Below are 23,173 nucleotides of genomic sequence, written 5' to 3' on the forward strand. Positions count from 1 at the left end.
CCTTTCATCAAAATACAGCCCCAGTTAAAAATCAGTGATTAATCAGAGAAACAATAAAGATGCCAGGATAACATGATGCCTCCAAAACCATGCTTCACAGCAGGGAGGAAGTTCTCAGGGTGTTGGGTTTACACCAGATGTAAAGCTTAGTGCCGAAGCCAAAAAGTTTCAAAATCGTTGTTCAGGTAGACAATAAAAGAAGTACCCATGAAGAGAAATGCGGCCTAGTTAGTAGACACACCCACCGGTCCTTTTAGAGTTTAAACTGTAAAATAGAGCGTGGTCCTTTTTTCCAATTATAACCCGTCTAGTCAGTCCATAATTCTAGGTTTGAAATAAAATCTACAAGTGAACAAGGAAATCGATAAAGGGAGCCACAGGGGTTATTAATATGACTGATGTTGCCTAAAAAAAGGCAAGAGGAAGCGGCGTAGTGTCGTTAATAACCTCAGGTCAGAGAGACGAACTCGTCAATACAGTGTCCAGAAGAGACCATCATCAATCCCTCCTGGGTGAGTGGGGAAGCCCTTTCATTAGATACCCGCCCATTCAGAAAAAAACTCCCCAGACTCTGTGTGTGTGTGTGTGAAAGAGAGAGAGAAGTAAAGAGTCGCTTCACTGATCACTCCGTAAACACATTCATATTTCCACCGGCGAGTCTTTCTGCAGCTGCTTTCTAACATAAATCTCTTCTGATATAAAAACTACTTCTTGGGATAGATATATAAAAATATGATTTATACGATACAATATAAATGATATTCCTCATAAGTAAAGTTAAAGTATTTCTCAATATGTAATTCTATTATTACAGAGTGATGCATGTCAACAAAGATATTTAACTATCTGTAGGTTTTAAGTATATGTAATGTATTACACTTATGTGTTGTAGTAAAGATTAGTTAGAAATATTTATGAGAAAATATTTTTCATAATCTATTATGTAATATCATATCTAATATATTTATAATAAATAATTCATGCACTGTTTATTATAAATATTTCCTAATTCACTTTAATAAATAACACATTAATTTAACACATCTGCATTAGGACCTATTTACTTTATCATTGTTAATTATATGAATAACGTTACAGTTCTTTTATTTTTATTTTAAATAGTAATTACACTGTGCTTTTAAACAGTGTTTATAATATATATATAAATTGTTAACTAAATTTAATGTGTTTATTACAAATTAGCAGCAAATCAGCCAAGGTTTGGGTTTCCATGGTAACATGGTTATACATCATTTCTAAGCATTACAAAAGATGTTTAATATTTTCTTTATAAATATTTATGTTTATATAGTTAAATATATATATATATATATATATATATATAGATATATACATATAGATAGATAGATAGATAGATAGATAGATAGATAGATAGATAGATAGGTACTTTATTGATACTGAAGGACATTCCAGAAGTTAACTGTAAATGTAAAAAGAAATATTCTTTCAAAACACAATATTCATGTAAATATTATAAAGAGTATGTCTCTCAGAAACAAATATCTAGTTACTGTTCATAATATATAGTATTTATATATATTAAATGTTTTTAAAATCATGGTTAGTTATATTACAGGAATATTCTTATTTATTTAAAATGATAATGTAAAAAAAGTTATCAGGTTATTCCAGCAAGTGAAGTGTTTCAATTATTTCATTGGAATAGTGCTGACCTATCTATCTATCTATCTATCTATCTATCTATCTATCTATCTATCTATCTATCTATCTATCTATCTATCTATCCACTTGTCCATCTGTCTATCAATTTATCTATCTGATGCTAATGGTGTGCGAGCTCGTCCCCTCGTTAATCAATGTTTCTTGACCTATCACCATAGATGCTGCTCATTGACTAAAGTGCTGTGTGTGTGTGTGTGTGTGTGTGTGTGTGTGTGTGTGTGTGTGTGTGTGTGTGTGTGTGTGTGTGTGTGTGAATCCCTCCACCCTCCACATTTTTATTATAAATAGGAGTGATTGTTTAGGAGCAACTTTGTCTACACTTCTCTCTCACTTCTCTCTCCCTCACACACTGATCACACACTGAGGAGCTCACGGCGAAGACATGAAGGTAAGAGAATCACCTGTGTGTGTCTGTGTGTGTGTGTGCAATTATTTAATGCTTTTTAAACAAACATTTGATTTAACTTCCCTATTAGGTGCAGTATTATTAGGATTAATATTAGTATAGTATTTACTAAATCATCCTACTCATTGATCTTTAATCATTTTTAATTAATTTTTACTTTTATTAACCTTCTCTTTATCTTGCATGATTGTGTTTTTTTTTTTTATTTAATTATATGTTTTATTTCACTGCATGTATTGTATCTAATTATTAGTATTTGTAGTATTAATAAAACAGTTTATCAGTTTATTTCTTTTGAATCTTAGCTTTAGCTTTGCACATAGTTACAGTCTGAACTCTCTTATAATTCTTAGTCTTTTTAATTAAGTCACATTTATTAATTATTATCTGGCATTTAACATAATATTTAATCATTTTATTCTCTAAATCTTGATGTATTATTTTTTCCTTTCTTTCTTTCTTTTCTTTTTCTTTCTTTCTTTCTTTCTTTCTTTACTAACTAACTTATTACTTAGAGGACATTGGGTTTGTTTTAGTTGTTTCCATCACAGCTGTTAATTGCTTGTATTATCTATATTTATATTATTTTAGTAATTATGGGATCTTATTAGTTATTTTAGCACACGATGGCATCCATTTGTTTGTTTGTTATTTATAACAATGATCATACTTTTTAATGGAATTATTAAGTCATGTAATGATTATTATTACTTCTAGCTAATTAATAGTTATTTAGTTTTAATTTTTTTAGTTAATTAATATTGTTATATATGTTATTATTATTTCATTCCGTTATTACTGAATCTCATCCTTTATTCAGCACATGATTATGAGCGTAATGTTGATGTTTTTGTTTTAATAGATATTGTTTTACATTTGATTTAATGTTTTATTAATTTATAGGGTTTTTTGGGTTGTTTTTTTTTGGTAATCAAACTTTTTAAAGGTTTAATGTAGCCAATTAGGGGAAATAAATGTATTTATGAGAATAATTAATAAAAAAATTTAATAAAAAAAAAACATTATAGACTGTGTGTGTGTGTGTGTATGTGTGTGTGTGTGTGTGTGTGTGTGTCAGAGTGTAAAGATGTTCACAGCTTATGCGCTGGTGTTCCTCTTGCTGTCCTCACTCATCTCTCAGGCGTGCAGCGCTCCGAAGGTAACACACACACACACACACACACAATCCTGATGTTATCACTTTAACACCTTTACACTGAAACCCCTCCTGACCTTTCCTGTAAACATGTTGACTTTTTATTACACTAAAGGGCAGGTTCCAGCGGCGTAACTGGACTCCTCAGGCCATGCTGTACCTCAAAGGCACGCGTACGTACTGTACATCTTCTGACCCATTTCCTCAGATTCCTCAGTTTTAAACCACACTCCTGACTCTTTAACGTCTCAGTCATAACATCTTGCTCTTTGCAGAAGGACGCCGCTTTGTGTCTGTGGACAGAAACGAGGGTGACGTGTTCGACACGCTGCACTTGGGTACCGCTATATAATCCTGCTCTTTGACACATTTTCTAATCAGATTAAAAATCCTGGCTTTACCTTTGTTCTTAATTTTCTCTTCACAGAAACACAGAATGAAGACACCGAGAATCTGAGCGTCTCCAAGGCGGCCACGGTGCTCCTCAACTTCCTCCAGCAAGCCAAGGACGAAGGTCTGTGTCTCTGTTATTCTTTTATATAATATAATATAATATAATATAATATAATATAATATAATATAATATAATATAATAAGCTCATCATGAAACAAGGACGTGTGATGACAAACCCAGTGCTTTTACCTGTTTCAGGGATGGATAACGGATTGTTTTTGCAAGACGCGCCAGTGTGGAAAAGAGACTACTTCTGAGAAAGCTCCTGTGTAATATATATAACTGAAGTGTACAGTTTGATTTCTTTCTTTATTTTGTTTTCTGTATTCGGGCTTGTTTGAGGTAAACTCATATTTCATGTACAATACAGAGATTTTGAACCTCCTATGTGTTTGTGGTGTTTAATAAAACTGGATTTGCATGCACTGCATCTGTAATGCTCCATCATGTTTAAGGAATTAATGTTTAATTATTTTTTGTTGTTTTTGCTGCTTTAAAAATCTAACAAATGTGTTTCACTCTGGATTTAAAATGACTGCCTTGAATTGCATAAAAGAATCGATCAGATAAGTGATTTTATATAGCATTTGATTTATATGGGGGCACAAACTTTTGCACGCAACAATTATTCTTACACATAATCAGAAATGCAGCTACTTCATGACATCAGAAGGCTTCATCCTACAAACTAAAAAGTCTCTCAATAATGTTGAGATGAATAAGGGGGCGGAGCATGTTGAAGAAATGGGCGGGGAAATATATGGTAAGGGCGTTGCATTTTTAGTTCCTGTACTCTCCCGGTTGCTTCGTCTTCCCCTTTGGTATAGATCCGAGAGTGAAGGGTGACTTGATGTTCACTCTGTCCCTCTCGGCCTCCTCTTCTTCATCATAGGGTTCTTGCTCTTCATCTTCATCGTCCTCGTCCTCGGCGTCACTGTGATGCGGGGTGGAGTGGAGGGAGGCTGAGGGGGAGGGCGGGACCGAGGGGGGTCTGGGGTAACGGAATCCTTGAGCCTGGAAAGATATTAACACAATTTTAGTGATTCTGACAACAAAAATACACCATCTTCATCATCATCATCGTCATTGTTAAATGGAAACCTCAGAACTTCTCAAAAAACGTACACGACTGATAAGTACATTACAGATGTAATGATCTCGGTTTGCTTTCAGAACATAAAAGTGTCTTTGATCCACGTTTGAACAATTAAAAAAACGAAAAACTTCCTGAGCCCGCCCCCAATCCCGCCCATGTTTACAAAGCTCCGCCCCCACAATCTATAGCAACTCATATGGTAAAGCATCTATAAAATGCCTGACAGGAGGCGCGTCCTAATACAACCAAGCATTCTGCGACTGAAATCAGTTTCACAAATGAGTTTTATAAGCCACACAGCATCATAAGTCCCCTCGTCCCTCACACACGTTTTCTCCCAAACAGACGCACAGTGTGTACAGTGTATACTTTTTCAAGGTTTTTTTAAAAAAAAAATCTTTGGCCAAATTTTTTCCTGATCAGTTTAATAGTTATCAGTTAATTTAATTAACTTTATTAAAATAAAATGTAAATTAAAAAATAAAAGCGTAAATAAAGAGCTTAACAACTGACTTATGATTAAAATAAATGCACACTTAGAAACACAAAAGTCAAATGGGGCTTTAAGTTTTTTTCCTCATTCTTTCTTGGAAATCTTTACAGGCTCCATGTACAGCCAGATGGTGTGGGATTTTCATTTTAAAAACATTTTATAAAGCGAAGAACTCGACCATTATGATGAATGTTTTTGTCAGTAAAGACTCTTTACTATTTATTTCCTAATGTTTGTAAGATGAACAACAATCTAAAGGAACATCACTGCCTGGCCAAAAAAAGACATCACACTCTAAGATTTAATTCAATCACCTTTAGCTTTGATTACACACACTGTGGTGTCCAGTTCACGTGTGAAAATGATTCCTCACGTTCCCAGAGCTAAACTTTCACACTTTGAATCCTGGAATATATCCGTTCCATCAGGGAAAATAAACTCAATAGATGTGAAAACCTGGTGATTCAGTACATTCAGGTCATCAGCTGACTTCATTTTATTGAACTTAGCAGTGAGGTTCTAGACCTGAGCAACTGATCAACTCCAGATCATAACACTGTCTCCAGAGGCTTGTACAGTGGACACTATAAATGATGGGTGCATCGCTTCATGAGCTTCCCTTCTTACCCTGACAAGCCCATCACTACGGAATAGACTCAATCTGGACTTATCTGGTCACATGACCTTCTTCCATCAGTTTTTATGCTCCCTCGCAAACTGAAGACTTTTTCTTATAAACAAAAATCCCAATCCTGTGAGTTCTTTAACATTGTGTGTGTGGGAAAAATGTTTGTAGTTTCCGCTCTGGTTTTTACTGTTGATTTTTTTACCCTGCAACTTCACCAAGCGTTTTAAGTTATCTCGATTCATTATTTATTTCTGGCCACATTTCTATCACAGAGTTGAGGTTTCAGCACTCTCCTTCCAGGTTTTGATGATGTGTTGAAGGATTCTTAACCCAGTTCCAGACATTTCAAATCTCCTTAGTTGTTTTCTTTGCTTTTTTTTTTTTTTTTTTGGCCAGGCAGTATACAGTATGTTCTCTAAATGTATTAAACACATGAAAAGCATTTTTTAATCTGCCTCTTTAAAGGTACCTTTGAATGTTCTATGTAGAACCCAGTAAAGAGTTCAAACAGGTAGACAAGCAAAACAAAGATTTGTTGAACAAAAGTGTTCAGTGAAACTTTTAAAAATGGGATCTCAACTCGAAAAAGGATCTCAACTTACTACAGAACCCTGCATAAATATCTTTCCACATAGACGATAAAATCTATAGACTGACGAGTACTTCAGAAAACTGAAAAAAGTTTGTTTGTAACATCAAAAAAAAAAGTAAAAACCCTTTTCTAGCCTCCCTTTATTTTAGAAAACGCTGAATGTCTAACTATTCAAAGGGTTCATCAAGAGCCCAGAAGGAGTTCTTGTTCAAGTCCAATAAAGTCAAGCACATTATACGTTGTGTTCATTCAAATAATAAAAGCAGTTTCAACTTCCCAGAAAGGTTCTACAATCTAAGGATTCCTGAGTTTCTCTGTCTTAACAGTCTCATATGTAAGTGTTCTCCAATCTGAAAGGGTTGCAGGTAGAACCACATCAAAGAGCAACAAGAAATATCCTGTTTAAAGATCTTCAGAGAAACCGTTGTTCCAAGGATTGGTGTATTAACCAATAGTTTTATTCTAAAATGAATACTACACATGATTACATTTGATGTAAATGAATGAAACGAAGAGTTATCAAGGAAGAGAAATGTGAACAGAACTCTGAGAAACCTGAGCAGGTTCTGCGTCACCCGAGACATGCAGGGGATCTTTACCTGAACCAGCACCAGATAGAAAATAGTTGTGATGAGGAAACTGATGTCACTCTGATATTAGAACGGAGCGAATGTGATGATGTCAACTGTGTGTAATTGGACATTAAAGCTGTGTGAGGGTGCAGGTGTGGAGCTCACCGGCGGAGGTGCGAGCGTGTCCATTTTATATTGCTCAGGAAAAGCTCGGCTGAGGGCCAGGCGTCTGGCGTGCATGTAGAACTGAAACACACATACAGTCACAAAACATTCAGAAAACACACAATGTCTAGAACTAAATCCATACACACATCCATACACACACACACACTAAATTCACTGATTCATAGATTGATTATGATGTGGTGCTGGTTATTAATCCAATTTGGGAATAATTCATAAATAATAATTATTAATCACATTAGTGATGATAGTAGTAAAACATATATATTATTTTTATTTAAAAAATTATTAAAAACATATTTATTTGGTTTGTGGTTTGTGACAATGACCACTGTTAAAAGCGTTATCTACTGTAAATAAACTGAAGTGATTTAAAAAAATACAATTTCCTTGTTGTTTTGGGGGGGGGGGGGGATCACATTTCTTCTCATGAAGATTCCAAGCACAATACGGTGAGGAGACTCGACTTAATAGCCGCATTAAAACATTTGAATGGGTCAAGTATTTTAATGAAGGCCAAACGTCCATGAATGATGATCTCAGGCTGAGGTGGCTCAGAGCGTACTGCAGTTACAGTGTTCCTGTGGACATTACAGTTACAGTGAGTGGAACGCCTGATTTTTTAATACACACACACAATCAATCAGCAACACCATTTACACGTTACAGGAACTCCGCTGGGAGTTTTCACCACATCCCCCTGTACAGTCCTGACGTCGCTCAGAGACATTTCCACATGTTTGGGTGAACATTAAAGGAGTTCCTGGGAGGCCGGTGTTTAGGATGTGAAGCAGGCAGTCTGATTAGTGTAGAAGGGGATTATGCAGAAAAAATAAGGGGAGTTTTTACTCTCATAACTGTATTCTGCACTGTCACAAGTCCTGGCTTGGCCTGAATGTGCATGTGTGTGTGTGTGTGTGTGTATCAAACACGGCCGGCGTGTCCCCTCACCCGGCCGAGGTATCTCCAGTCCAGCAGGTCGGACAGGCGCTCGGTGCGGTTGCGCTGGATGATGCGCTGCCGCCGTGACTGCTGGCAGAACGTGAACATGAACTGGGTGAGCTGATTACACGACTCGTCTGCTGAGCGGAAACGCCGGTCCACGATATAAACCCCTGTGTGGAGAGGAGACATGGCGCATCACTCACGAGCTCCAAAGCTCTAACAGCTCCAGAGAGAAGTGTACACTGTTTTTCATTTTTCTTTTTAGCATATTAAGTAAAAGAGTGAACATTTTAGTGAGGGAACAGCTGTTTGCAGCTGCTGTGATGTCATGTGGAATGATAACAGTGTGCAGGATAATGTGACATGTGAGGAGTATAAATGGATAAAAGTATGATGTTTACCATGTTTACCCAAAAAAAAGGGAAATCGCAGTGATATAAAAGGAGCAACACAATTCAAGGTTTGTTAGGAAACACAATCAGCTCGAGGACACACACACACACACACACATTTTGCAATAGAGTACTTCTAAGTGCACTATTATCCCTTTACTGCCACTAGAGACGTTTCAGTGACTGATATATTGATCATATTTATTACCCCCCCCCCACTCCAATCCCCCCCCCCCCCCACACACACACATATAAATCTTTACATTACTTTTTAAAGGCTACTCTATACTGTTTCTGTTACTGTTCTGTTACTGCTTTAATTTTATCGTCCATTAAAGCTCAGTTGAGAAAGTAAGCTTGTGTGACTGACCATAAGCAGTCGGGTCTGATATGTGCTCCTCCATGAAGCAGCCGAACCCCGACAGGTTAGTGGTCACGCTCGGGATGCCCATCACCGTGCACTCGCCTGACACAAAGATCACGATTAGCAAATGATCAGCGTTCTGTGCGTCAGCTGATGTGTTTAAACTGTTTTCACATATTTAATTGTGTTCATCAGAATCAGGTGCACTGCCAACAGACAAGCAATGTGGTGCAAAACGTATACGAAATATACAACTGAGCACAGAATATAAACAAGAACTTGAATAATTAAAAATAAAAATGATTATATTTACAGTATAAATAAATCATTAATGGAACACTTTATTTATTTATTATTGAAAACATCTTAAGCACGTGTTAAAATTGTCTAATACTCCATTGTCTAATAATTGACTAAATTGGTCTGATAGATAGCTAAATACATTAATTAATAAATAAATTTTTAATCCATTCCTTATAATAATTATGAATTACATATTTTAAAAATATTAACTATTTATTTTCATGCAAATATCTTTTAAAAACATTTCTATCAATAAATGAAATTTGAATAATGATCAATATAAAAAAAATTACATTTTATTAAAGTACATTTAAAAAATCTAAATTCAAAAACAAAAATTATATTTACCATTTTTAATGTTATTTAACTGTTTAAAAAAATTTAATTCATAAGTATAATTGAAATGTTTCTGAATCTTTATAAAAAAATAAAGATTATAACCAATTTAAAATATATATATAAATGGCAGTAAATATAAGAAAAATACAAAAAATAAAAATAATATACAATAAACAAATATATAAATTATCTTTATTTTGTTTCATTCAAATCAATAAATATTAATTGATAATTAATAATAATTCATAATCTTTAATCTAACTGCTTCTGAATATTTAAAATAATCCCAAACAGCATGAAATATGAAGCCAATAAATAAATAAATGAAAATCTTCTTGTAAGCACCCCTGGTGTTATATTCTGCTCTACAAAACTATAAAGTGCTCTGTTTCTTAGATATAAACAGATAATAAACGTTAAATGTCTTGTCTGCTCCTCTTGTCCTGATGTCCTCCTGCAGAACACATTTAAAACTATATTTATATAAATAAACCAACAGTGTGTTAGACTGCTGCACTGATCCAGGACTGATCACCGTCTAGGTCTCTGTCTGGTTCCTGTGATGACATCACTTCCTCTAACTGACGACTCCTTTCCTTATTTATCCCGATAGTCTGAAATGACCAAGTCCACCATGTTACACACTCAGTGTCCACTTGGTCCTGGTCCACCCTGGTGTCTTATAAAACCTGGTGTCACTAGTCTCGACTTCTTATACAGTTGTATGCAAAAGTTTAGGCACCCCTGGCCAAACGACTTACTTGTTAAAAATGATCTTCTACAGCAAATCAACTTTTATATTTATGTTTTATGCTTCAGTTACTTTGTATTTTATGAACAGTACAGTCAGTAATTTGAGAAATGAATAAAGTGTGTAACCTGGTGTGTATCCCCAGGGTTCATAATAAGATGGAAACACTCCCAGGTGGCAGCCGCGGACGAACTCCTCGTAGTCCAGGGGCAGCAGCGGGCTGGTGGAGGACAGGAACTCGGGATGGAAAACAATCTGAGGCACAAAGAAATAAGTGCAGGTGATTATTAGGGACATTGTAAAGCTACATGTTTAATTAGGTGCAGGATGTAAGGTTCAGTTGATTTATCTTTGTACTCGCACATTAAACCAGGACAAGTTGTTTTTTTTAATTGTACAATAAGTGTAACAAGCACGCTGCGGACCTTGACTCTGTCGTTGCGGCTGTTGAAGAGGCCGATGCGACGGACGTTGCTCAGGATGGGGTCCGTCGTGTCGTCCAGCATGTTGTGCGTGGTCACTGGAGGGAGAGTGTGTCTCTGCGTGTGTGGGAATAAAGAACATGAGAGGAAGAAATCGGTAATCGATGAGAGCGCTGATCCATGAATGAGACGAGAGACACGAGACACAGAGCACAATGACATTAGGGATGGACATGAGACACTATCACAGCTGCAAAACTTCTCTTTTCTTCTCGTCGTCTCTTCTTTTAAATGAGCAACATGAGCATTTTCAGGTGAATTATGGACACTTGGACAGAGCAGGAGAAATGTCCCCGGCGGCCCGCTGATGTCCATTTATTACCCACCACCTACACACGCGTGGGTAATAAACCTCCGCCCTTAACGCCCTGAAATATCGATGTAAGAATAAATCTGATCTGAGAGCTGCTTTATTAGCCCTTTATGCGCGGCCTTGTTATTAAGTAGAAGTAATATACAGCAGAGGCGATTGATGGACTCGGATTCGTGTAAATGAATGGTGGTGAAGAGGCCGGGAGCTGCGTGAGGACAGTGAAGGGAATTCCGTCACTTTCTGAACGGTGACACAAATCGTCCATCAGCGCGCCCCGAAGCTGACCTTAGCTCATTCAGAAAAGCAATGCGCGCATCAGTGAATGGGAAAAAAAGAGAGAGAGAAAGGAAAGGAAAAAAAAGCTGTTCTCTGTTCTGTATCTATGGAAAGTGATGACGATTTTACAGAGACAAACTGAAAAATGGACAGTGCAAATGTTAGCGCACCATTAATCCAAGTAAGGAATAAAGCAGTGCATGTGGTGCTTTTATTATTGTGATAACACTGCACACTTGTTTATTACAGAGGGACACGTTGGACCTTTTATGCATTTATAGTTAAACTGAATGGGGGCAGTGGTGGCTCAGGTGGTCAAGCCTGTCGGGGGTTTAAACCAGCACCAGGTCACCCCTGTTCGGTCCGTGGGCAAGACCCTTAACTTTACACAAGTACAACCCAGCCAGTGCGTGCACATCTGGTCCCTTGCCTGGTTAGATAATTGAAGGGATGCGACAGGATGGACATCCAGGGTGAAACCTGATCCGATGTGGAGATAAAAGGGTAAAGGATTTATTTATTTATTTATTTATTTACTTATCCATCCTAGGATGAAAAAAGAACAAATCCCAAGGAAAAAATATACATTTAATGTCCAAGTTCCTGTTCTGACTTATGTTACAGCAACTCAAATATCTCTCTCTTTCTCCTCATTCTTGTCTTTGGTTGTATAATTTATAAAGGCGTGAGTATACACTCAATTCGATTGTTGCTGCGCCTTCAACCTTTAACCCCATTCTCCAAGATCGGATCTACAGATTCCCCAATAATATCACAAATAATGGTTTAAATCTTTAAGCTAAGTCACTTTTCCTTATTTACCTGCTTTTAATCTATAAAGTCACTAATAATTTCTGATAATTGCACAAAAATTGCTTAGTTTCTTATTTTAAAGTCCGTATTTTTGTATTCTCTGATTTCTTTTTTTAGGAAGTAAGTTTTTATGCGAATAAACAGATACATACAGTCTGGCAGGGAAAGAGAAACCTGAGTGTGAATGATGAAAGACTTTGGTTATTATTAAAGGAGGATGTACTGGGACGAGTCTGACCTGCGTTGCGTAAATGGCTCTCTTCATTATCGTGAAATCATCCTTGTCCAGAATCTTGTTCATGTCTGGGATCTCGCCCCTGAAAAAAAAAAAACATGGTGTTTTCAGGGAAGCCGCGTATCCTCAGGACTGACCCGGTGACATCACACCCTGCCGCTGAAAATATCTTAACAATTAACGCATCATCACCCAGCGTTAACACGTCTCACCAACACCAACACCTACAGTAATCACGAGGAGGTCAGAAAGGCACCAGGGGTTCTGTTTGATTCGATTTGGCGTTTTTTAATCCATGATTTCACTGGCATTTATAATTATTTTTTATACGGATTTAAGAAAGCATTTATTTAATTATTCGTAAAAAAACGATTGCATTTTTAAAGGTTTATCTGCTGCATTTTGCTTGTGTGTAGCAGGGTTAGCATGGAATTAGCACAAAGACAAAAAATCACTTCTAAAAAGTAAATAGTCGAACAATTTTTAAATAATTAGCTTAAATCATTGTTCCTTATTTATATGATTTTTCTAAAATTGCTAAAACTAAACAAAAACTAATAAAAATGTATGCTTAGTTTTATGAGTAAGGTGATGCTCTTCTGTATATCTGACACAAGATAAATATATATTTAAACAATAATGCTTAAAATGATTTGCGTTTCAGGGTTTAAAGTTCAAAGCAACCTGGTAAGAGAATTCTCTTTCATCTCTCATAATCTTCAGAAATTTTCAGGGGAAAAAATGCATGAATGATGCACCTTCCTTTTGAACATGTGACATCATCGTGAAACACTTCCCAGAGGTGATTTGTTCAGGTAGTGTGTTCACGGTTCAGTGAATGCACTCAAATGCAGATTTTTCTTTTTGATCACTTTGAATGATCAGCTCATGGACATGGATGTTTTTGCGCATGAGGTTCACCATTAAATGCAATAAGAATCTGATTTTATAAGCACCACACTTTTTAGACGACTTTGTTAAAATGGCTTTTTTTCACATACAAGTTTGGACGTCCCACAATACTTTTTTTGCACAATCAGTGGTAAATATTTTTCCGATCACATCATTCCCAACAGCTCACCGTAACAAAGCCTCGTACAAGCGCTTGCCGAACTTCTCCTTCACCGACTGCGCCGTGTCCCTGTAGGAAACGAGATATTAGCAACACCTCAGAATACACTAGATTTACTGCAATTCTGATTGACATTTCTGCTCACTGGAACTTTATTATTCCAGCACAATTATTGCAATTTTATCATTTTAAATGAATTCAACTGTATACAATCCTATAATGAAATTGAGGGCGAACAGTGATGACCAATATACTGTCTGATTTTAAATACTAGCTTCAGCTACTTAGTGGTGCAGTGATGGTTCACACCATCGCCTGGAGATCACGAGTTCGACTCCCTGGTGATGCTACAGATCTGTGGCCGGGAGTCCCGAGTGTTTTCTCGGAGTGGAGAGTTAGCATACTCGCACTCTCACATCAATCTTAGTGACGCGAGATAATTGTGGGGCATCTGTGAGCTCATGAAAGCAAAATGGGCAGATAGCGCTTTCCTCTGAGTGTGTTACGCCGTCAACAACATTGTGTTGAAAGCATCATGCACAAAACTTGCACCTGCTGGGTCCTGGTTTGATTCCCGCCTCGGGGTCTGTGTGCATGGTGCTCGGTGGGTTTCCCCCGGGTTCTCCGGTTTTCTCCCAAAGAGCGAAGACATGCAGATTAAGTTAAATGCCGATCCCAAATTGCACATAGTGTGTGAACGTGTGTGTGGATGTTGATCCCACCATTATTGGAAAATAATCAGCTTTAAGAAGGAGAATTGATCTGCGCTTCATCACGCTTCATCATGCTGTTGATTATTTTCCTTGAACAGCATCACACTACGCTGCTATATGATGATGATGATGATAAACAGCACATAATCTCATGCCTCCCTGTTTAAAGTGCCGTGTGTATTTATGAGCATGAGATGAGCACACATTCCCTTAGCACTCTAATCCGGGATTAGTTACAACCCAAGCCTAGAAAATCCTTTTGGATTTTTTCGGACACATCGTTTGGCCAGATCATTAACGGCCAGGCGTGATGACGCACCACAGCTGCTTGCGCACGGCTTGACCTTTCAGACTTTCCACGTTGAAGTTGTTCGTTTTAGCCGGCATGATGAAGAAAACCACCACCGTCACGTCACTCTTGTGCACCTGACAAACACACAGTGGATTTCCAATCAGAAATTACAAATCAAAAGTTACACACTGTATATATTTGTAAAATGATAAGAAAAGACTAAAGGTTATTTAAGGATCTTTAACCTCTACAGAGTGATGGGAAGTAAAAACGACTAAAATTACCCGGAGCAGATAATTTAGTCTGGACAGCGCCTCGAGAAAGAGATCGGCTCCCTTGTTGGAAAACTCGTACCGGCCGGCGATGAAGAAGAAAAGCGTTTTCTCCAGATTGAAGTCCAGGTGTCTGTACAAGAGAAGAAACCAAATCTCATCAGGATGGACTACGCAGAACCTTCCAAGAGCGGGAACTATTTGCCTGTGTTTGAGCTGGAGGAGGTCTTTACCCGTAGAAGTGTCCTCTCACAAACTCCTGGATCTTCAGTTTGTTCAGCGAGTGCAGGTTCTGAAACTCGTGCATGGCTGAAAACTTTTTTACATTCAAACCGTTCGGTGTAACTACATCTGCAAAACCAACAGCAAGAAAAACAACAACGCTGAGAATCACAACAATAACAGGAGGATTGCTGTGTGAGGAGAGAAATAAAACATTATGTTAACAAGCTGGTGGAGGAAAATAATCTAATTAAGATATACAACATGAACACCGGCCTGTTTTTAATTATATCTTTTTTTTTTTATAAAAGCATGATACAGTGTGTTGTATTTCTAAATGATGTCAAATTTCCAAAGAGAACTAAAAACATCTGCACTAACATTCTTCAGCATTATGTCACTCTGTGATATCTAAGAGGGCACGAAATTTTGTACTTTTTTTTTTTTTTTTAAGATTTTAATACATATTATCTTTAAGACATGCCAGGCATTTGATGATGTGACCATTCCATCATGTGGTGACATGGTAAAGCTCCAGATCAGATACAGACACATCTCCTGATCTTGGATACGCCTTCATTTGGATAAATGCGTTCAGACCCACCGGGTTTCCTGTGGAGCATGTGGTCGGCCTCCACCGCTGTGATCTGCGAGACGGTGGTGAACACGTGCGAGCAGTGCACTGCGGCTCTCTCCAGACAGTAGCGGTGGTAGATCTGCCTCTCTCCTGCCTCCCGGTCTATATCGAACTGACACACAGAGACAGGAAGTCATGAAGCTTAACTCCTGATGTTAGTCTACATATTAACCATGTGGTGATCATCAGGTACATGAAAATTATTTCCTAATGTTAAGAAAAATAGACATCCACATTTTAAAGTTGTGCAATAAATCAGTTCATGTGATACGTCCATATGAATAAGTTGTTTCTATAAAAATGATAAAGTATTAGAACAAACAAACTAAACACTTTCTTCCAATTTATCAGAATCCAGAATTTAACAGCGCTGTAGTATTAACTTATATATTATTATATAACAAATGCAATTGTTGGCAGACTGTTATGGACCCCAGGTAATAGAGATTATGCTGTTAGAATGTTTAGAGGGTTACATTCCAATAACGTACTCTCTGTTAGGAAAAAAAGAGCCAATATTAAAAAAAATTCTTATAATGAAAAAACTTTTCAAAAGTTATGGACATAAAAAAGTTCTCAGAATGTTCACAAATTGAACCGTTTTACAAATTCATATTTTGCATATTAAAGTAACTAGAATGACATTCAAATACTGTAGGTCACATTTACATAAAGAGGGTTCGGGCTATTTGAGTTATTGTTATCCAGACACAGGGCGCTAATGGAGGAGCTTAGCAATGAAAATCTAACAATGAATTTGTGTCCTAAATTATAGACCTGGGAAAAAAATGCAGGCTGGTGAAGTTTATTCCGGGGTTGTTGCCTAGTCTGATCTAATCTCAAAATGTTAGCTGTGAAAGTTTTCAGGAAACAATTAAAGGAGAGCTGTGTTGTTACATATTTGGCTCTTCAGTTTGGTTCTTTGTGAGCTACGTAGATAAAGGAGGTTCCTCTGGGGGTTTAGAGGCTGGAGAATCCACTTCCCAATGATAAACACGCTGTCAATTAGCCTTGTGCCAAATCGCATGGCCTTTAGCATCTGATGACCTTATAGAGCCCAATTATCACTCCATAGCCAAGTGCATCTTCGCTTTTTACTGTGGAATAATAAGCGTTTAACTGAGCAGGTTACTCTCCTGGTTCAGATAGACAGATGGATAAATGTCAGAGGTTCAGCGCAATTGATCTGGTTTTTGAAACGTTAATGTCTGTGACGTGTCCTCGTATTCTTAAAGCGCACAATCATGTCAACTCTGTGCTACGGTAATCATAGTCATAACCAACACACAGGCTTAACATCAAGACCAAACAAAACCAGCCAAAAAATAGGCGGAACTACAAAGAACACCAAAATAATAAACGAAACTGTATCAGACTCTCCAATGTTTTAGAGAAACCAGGGTGAAAATGGACAAAACTTGGACATGAGAAGGACATGAATATGTGACGCTTGTCACCTTGTAGAAACAACGCCTAAGTTATACATACGGTAACAGTTTTTATTTTAATGAAAATTTCTGATCTAAGCTCAGTTTGGAAATACAGCGGTACCTCGGCATACAAATTAAATCCGATTCTGAGATGAGTTTTTGAGGCGAAATTTTGTATTGCAAAACACATTTTCACACATATGTAAATATTTACAGATATTTCACCAATATTACCAATTTCCAACACTATAATTATATTTTTAAAGAGACATGTAAATGAAGTAACATGAACTAAATAGACATTAAACCTCAAAACTTAATTTACAATTCCTCTTGGAACGAGCCAACCTGAAAGCGGCTCCCTTTTCTTCTTGCTACCGTCATCGATAACATTCTTGGGACCCATGGTGCCATGTCTTTACTACAGTTTTCACAAAATGCAAAAACACCAATAAAAAAAATTAAACTCGCTTTGCTTATCTTTCCACTGATGCGCAACTTAGCTAGCGTTCGGCTCAGTTAATTAGCTTGTTTGCTCATATGCAAAATCTTGCAGTAATGCAGCTCAGCCACTGCAGCGCTTCAGCTACCAGAGACACACTCGTGCAACTGCTCGTCCTGTTTTAGGGCGCAATTACTTTTTATAATAATAGCTAATCATCATTTATGGACTTTTCTTTCTTTTTGCAATCACTTTCTTACAAATCATCAATATTAAACGGAAATATCTGTAAGTAGATTTATTTCAGTGAAGGTGCGTGTGTGTAAGCTCATGGTCTGACCTTATCCAGGTTGTTGTAGAAGTCCACATTTCCAGCACACAGGTAGCGCCCCAGAAGTGTAGCGTGTGTGGTGAACATGGTGGCCATGGGAATATTCCGTGAGCGACTGAGCACGAGGCCAGCTCCGGACTGCCACTCGTGGAAGTGAGCGATCACGTTGAGTTTGCCCTGAAGTTGATCTGTTAACTACAAACAGAGTACGCACGTCATGTAGCTGCAATTAACAGGCTTGTTTTACTTTTAGGGAAGGAGTCTCCAGTGTCAGTGCTTTGCAACAGTAGCTTATACATCAAGCTTTCTGATATCTAAGAGTGTGTTTGTGTGTGTGTGTGGAGCTTTGTGACAAGACTACCCCACCCCACAAAGCATGTTCCAGTCCATGTATTCACCTCTTTAAAGAACCACGCCACCAGCGAGCCGAAGATGAGCGAGTCGTTGGCCTCTCGGTCGTGGTACGGCAGCCCGATGCTACAAGTGTTCCACAAGTCTCCCTTCCAGCGGTCCAGGTTCCAGGCAGCGGCTCCGATATCAAACAGAACCACATAGGGGCTGCCCTCTATGAGCCACCGGCCAAAGTGAACCTACACACATAGGGGAAGTGATATATACGTATGTGTTTATCCATCAAAACTATTTTAGTCATGATTTAATATACCATCTCTCTCTCTCTCTTTCTCTCTCTCTCTCTCTCTCTCTAGGGCTTTTTCTTATCTGTAAAAGGAGGTTGTGATTTGTAAAGGTCTCTCAGCACCATCTTCTGGCATATGGTGTGAAAATCACTCTTTTCCAAACCAACCAAAAGCGCCCAGGTCCACTGCCAATTAATGGATGTTAAACTGAAATGATCAGATGCTACACTGAAATGATTTAATATGAAGTTAATGATCCGAAGTGCCCCCGGTGGATTTCAAGTGCACTACCTGACAGCCGTTGTTGTTGATGGACTCCATGGCAGCTTTCACGGCGTCGTTTGGAGGTTCACATTTCTCCACCTGGGTCTTGAAGTTGTGTTCGTAGTAAGGGCCGATCATGAAGAAGTTCTCACCCCACTCATCCACTGTGATCTTAGCTTTGGTCTGGATGACTGTGTAAATTCCTCCCACTGGAGAAGAAGGAAGAGGAACAGAGGAGAGGAATCGAGAAGAGAAGGAGGAGAGATTCAAGTCAATCCTGTCTGCTGGGGAACAAATACTTTTGCCCTCAACAGTAAATGATTATGTATAGTAGCACTCAGAATGAATCCATACAATGATTTTGTTCATGATATTTTATGTATAGATGCAGGCCTATTAAAGCATGTCACCTAGAGGGCACCTTGTCACATGATCTTGAGGGCATTGAAGTATATTACATAACTTCATGTGACTCTAGAAGGCACTTTATCGCACATTATTTACTGTAGTGGCACTAAAGAGAAAATATTTTAGCTACTGTAAGGGCACATAAAGGGCACTTTATCACATTATCTACTATAGGGTAACCCTAGAGAGCGTTGATCGCATTATCTGATAGAGGATCACCCTAGAGGGCATTATAGCGCTATGTACTATAGGCCCCGCTAGAGGACATTCAATCACATTATCCGCTGTAGGGTCACCCTAGAGGACATATTATTACATTAACTATTACTGGGTCACCCTAGAGGGCATTTTATTACTTAATCTGGTGGGTGCTTTATCACATTATTGCTATTATAGGGGGCCACGGAGGGGGGGCTAAACCTAGAGGGCACTTTATCACATTATCTACTATAGGGTTACTATTGATCACATTATCTCCTATAGGATCACCCTTGAGGGCATTATATCACATTATGTACTATAGGCCCCCCTAGAGGACATTTAATTACATTATCCACTGTAGAGGCACCCTAGAGGGCATATCACCACATTATCTATTACTGGGTCACCCTAGAGGGCATTTTATTACATAATCTAGTATGAAGCTTTAACACATTATTGCTGTAAGTGCGCTCTAGAGAGCATTTTCTTAAATTCACTATTATAAGGTCACCCTAGAGGGCATTTAACACATTATCTTCTATAGGGTCCCCTAGAGAACATCTTATTACATTATCTACTGTAGGTTCACTAAAGGGTATATTATCACATCGTCTACTACTGGGTCACCCTATAGGGCATTCATTGCATTATCTACTATAGAAGCACCCTGAAGGACATATTATTACATTATCTCATAGTGGATCACACTGGAGGGAATTTTATTACATTATCTGCTCTAAGTCCATCCTAGAGGGCAAATTATTATACAGTATTGTCTACTGTAGTGGCACCATAAAGGGAAGTTTATCACAATGTTTACTTTAGGGGTATCCTCAAGGGTACATTATTATATCATCTACTATAGGGGCACCCTAGCACAAAATTTATTATATTAATTGACATAAAAGTTTATTATATTAATTAACATAGGGTTAACCTTAAGGGTTAATGAAGGATCTTTAGTGACCATCCAGTGTAGAGTCACCCTAGGGGGCATTTTATTAAATTATTTACCATAGAGGCCCCTTTTTCAAATTATGCAGCACAAAGTGAACTAATATTATTTAATAAAGAGCACTCCAAAAATCTTTCGGTTAACCATTAACAGCAACCTGCAAAATCTACAGCACTTACAGTACTGATATAAAACACCTTTTTGGATTATTCCAGTCTTCTCTAGCATTTATTTAGCAGTAATATATGGGTCTATTTAATAACTCATGATTGAAATATCCTAATGCATGAGCTGTCCATTATAATGAATGAAAAATCTACATTTTAGTTCAATGCCACAACCCAGAGTTACCCTTATGAAATATCTGGAACATCCATAGTTTAAAAGTCACATGTTTACCAGGATGTTGTATCATATGTTCCTGAAGATCATTTGAGGAAGGAACTCTTTAAGAGTACAAAACAATATAAGTACATGTAATTACATATAGAGTATAAATAAATAAATAAATAAATAAAAACATTTTGTGCGTTCTATCAATTAATGTTTATCCACTCAATGTGATGATGGATTTGAATTTTTAAATAAATTAGAAGTTATTTCCCTAGACATCCTAGTCCTTCTCACCTTTGTTGGTGACTTCCCATGCTATCTCAAACAGCAGCAGATCCTCCACGGGTAACTCCTCTTCCTCCCAGAGAGGAAGGCCGCTCAGTGAGCTCATGGACAGAGATCTGGTCAGGGGCATGATGGGAGGGAATCCGATGTTTCAGGTGTTTCAGGTGAAATCTGGCAGGAACAAAACAAGTGAAGCTGCCCTGAGAGCCTGAGAGGCTTCGTCACTGCTCACTGCTCTCAATCCCAGAGAGTCGCAGAGGAGTTTGGACTGAACTGCGTTTCTTTTTTGAGGCTCTTAAACAAACATTGACAGTTTGGGCTTGAGGTCACCGACATCACGGTGAGAGCCAACTTGGTACATGGCCAATTTTTTTTTTTGTTACCTTAATACAATTTTCCATTGTATATGTCCATTGATGACGAATGCATTAATTTTTAATATTTTCTTCAAAAATAAATGTTATATTTTAATTGAAAGCTTTAGATATTATACTGTAATATTGCACAAAAATCATGTGCACCTGTGCTTCAATTAGTTTATAAATTGTCATAATGTTGCCAAATTGCTCATTTTTACCAGGGTGAGGCTTTCTTGATTTTAAACAATGAATAAAAACCATCAAAATGAACGAAAATTATTTTTCTTTTTTATTTTGAAAGTATAAAGACTAAAAAAATTTATTATTTAAATATCGAATGTTTTAATGTCTGAAAAAGTTCATCAAGTTACCAATAGAACTGAAAAGTGATTGTGTCCCAATGCCAAGTGACATCATCTCATTCTGCTCTGTGGTTAAATCCATCATCATTCTTACATCATTTGCGCAATCAGTCTATAAATGTCACAGCACACATTATTCATATGACTACAGCTTTTCAGTTTTTGATTACCTTCTAACTTTATGGTTTTAATTTCTTTCTAAACTGTAAAACAATACTGAAGGTGTTTATCCAAAACACACAATAATCTCCTTAAAACAGTTGATATTGAGATGTATATCTGCTACTTCTGCTCTGTAAAGCTTCATAACGGCTCTAATCTGAGGTGCTGGTTTGGTCCTGCTTTCCTGGGAAGGTCTTCGTGAGAGACAGTTTCATCATGGAGCTTGATGGGTTTTACAAACACACTTGACACAATACTGTTCTTGTAAGGACTGATCCAGAACAGCTGACCTTCATGTCATAAACTTACAACCGACCATCGTTGTTGTTAATTAATTAACTAATGCCATATGTGTTATTTTATAGTTCTAAAATCTCCAGATTTGTTCTAAAGTGTAAAAATTTTATCACTAAACAAAAACCACAGAATTGGTAGGTGTCTCCAAACCTTTTTGGCATTGGCACAAATCATTTTGGGGTTACAAACATCTGATGGTAACAACTGAAGTGAAACAATCCTTTACGTAAAAAAGAACTGTTAATGTTTAAGCTTTATAACTAAGATACTGTATGTTACACTAATATGTTTTGTTCTGTCGAGAAAGATAACTGTTCTTGTTTTGTTTGTTTTTTTACTTATGAGAAACGTACCTCAAACTGTACAGTAAAATGGCTCATATTTGATTATACAAACACAGATCAAACATATCATTAACACCACTGACAGGTGAAATAAATAACATTGATTATCTTCTTACAGTGGCACATGTCATGGGGTGGAAGACGTTCTACAGCAAGATGTCTGTGAAGCTTCTCAGTCATATCAAACGTTTTGTTACTCATCCTTCAGTCCGAGTGAAATTAGTGGGATTCGACAATTGTGTATCGTCCAGGATGACAGATCCTCCCCTGTCTAAAAAGGTGAACAATGGAGAGAGCAGGAGGAGGAGGAAGGGGGGGGGGAATAAGAAGAACCAGATAAAGAGAGAGATTCGGGAGAGTCGTTAAGATGTAATGGAGATGTAATGAAGATAGGGGAGTCGTTAGGAGTGGATTTCTTGGTGGATCTGTGAGGAGCTCCTGATCTTCCTGGGGATGGAAATTACAAATTAATTGATTGATTGAGTGATTAGAACTTTAAAATGATTAAATAAGTCATTAAACCAAATTAGCTTTTTTTTTTTAAATCCATTTAAGTATTATTACTTTCAGTGCACACCTAATATAAAAAAAAATATTTTGCAAGAAAAAATACAAATTACATAAATCTTTTCAATTATTGTTCAATTTCTTTTC

General features: G+C 37.3%; 2 protein-coding genes across 2 annotated transcripts; one reads left to right on the top strand and one right to left on the bottom strand.

Annotated features, from left to right (window-relative positions):
* Positions 1-1,971: 1,971 nt before the first annotated feature.
* On the top strand, positions 1,972-4,051 carry spx (spexin hormone). The gene is made up of 6 exons (XM_053508209.1): positions 1,972-2,092; positions 3,189-3,269; positions 3,382-3,439; positions 3,542-3,604; positions 3,694-3,780; positions 3,919-4,051. The coding sequence occupies exons 1-6, from the start codon at positions 2,087-2,089 to the stop codon at positions 3,975-3,977; spliced, it is 354 nt and encodes a 117-aa protein (XP_053364184.1). The 5' UTR covers positions 1,972-2,086; the 3' UTR covers positions 3,978-4,051.
* Positions 4,046-21,236, bottom strand: gys2 (glycogen synthase 2). The gene is made up of 16 exons (XM_053508208.1): positions 21,005-21,236; positions 18,841-19,022; positions 18,310-18,501; positions 17,921-18,106; positions 15,676-15,820; positions 15,083-15,200; positions 14,862-14,982; positions 14,605-14,711; positions 13,582-13,641; positions 12,504-12,582; positions 10,807-10,920; positions 10,510-10,636; positions 8,995-9,090; positions 8,239-8,402; positions 7,267-7,347; positions 4,046-4,734 (listed from the first exon to the last, which is right to left on the bottom strand). Exons 1-16 carry the CDS (start codon positions 21,123-21,125, stop codon positions 4,501-4,503), a joined length of 2,127 nt encoding a protein of 708 aa, XP_053364183.1. The 5' UTR covers positions 21,126-21,236; the 3' UTR covers positions 4,046-4,500.
* Between the last annotated feature and the right edge of the window lie 1,937 nt (positions 21,237-23,173).

Source organism: Clarias gariepinus, chromosome 12, assembly GCF_024256425.1.
Source record: "Clarias gariepinus isolate MV-2021 ecotype Netherlands chromosome 12, CGAR_prim_01v2, whole genome shotgun sequence".
Lineage (NCBI taxonomy): Eukaryota > Metazoa > Chordata > Actinopteri > Siluriformes > Clariidae > Clarias > Clarias gariepinus.

Bases quoted from the DNA above. Each gene is read 5' to 3' on its own strand.
- spx (XM_053508209.1), top strand. The intron at 3,440-3,541 runs GTACGTACTGTA...TGCTCTTTGCAG, and splicing joins GCTGTACCTCAAAGGCACGC to AAGGACGCCGCTTTGTGTCT. The intron at 3,781-3,918 runs GTCTGTGTCTCT...TACCTGTTTCAG, and splicing joins CCAGCAAGCCAAGGACGAAG to GGATGGATAACGGATTGTTT.
- gys2 (XM_053508208.1), bottom strand. From the start codon at position 21,125: ATGCCCCTGACCAGATCTCTGTCCATGAGCTCACTGAGCGGCCTTCCT. The intron at 19,023-21,004 runs GTGAGAAGGACT...CTTCTTCTCCAG, and splicing joins ATGGGAAGTCACCAACAAAG to TGGGAGGAATTTACACAGTC. The intron at 10,637-10,806 runs GTCCGCAGCGTG...TTTGTGCCTCAG, and splicing joins GCCGCAACGACAGAGTCAAG to ATTGTTTTCCATCCCGAGTT.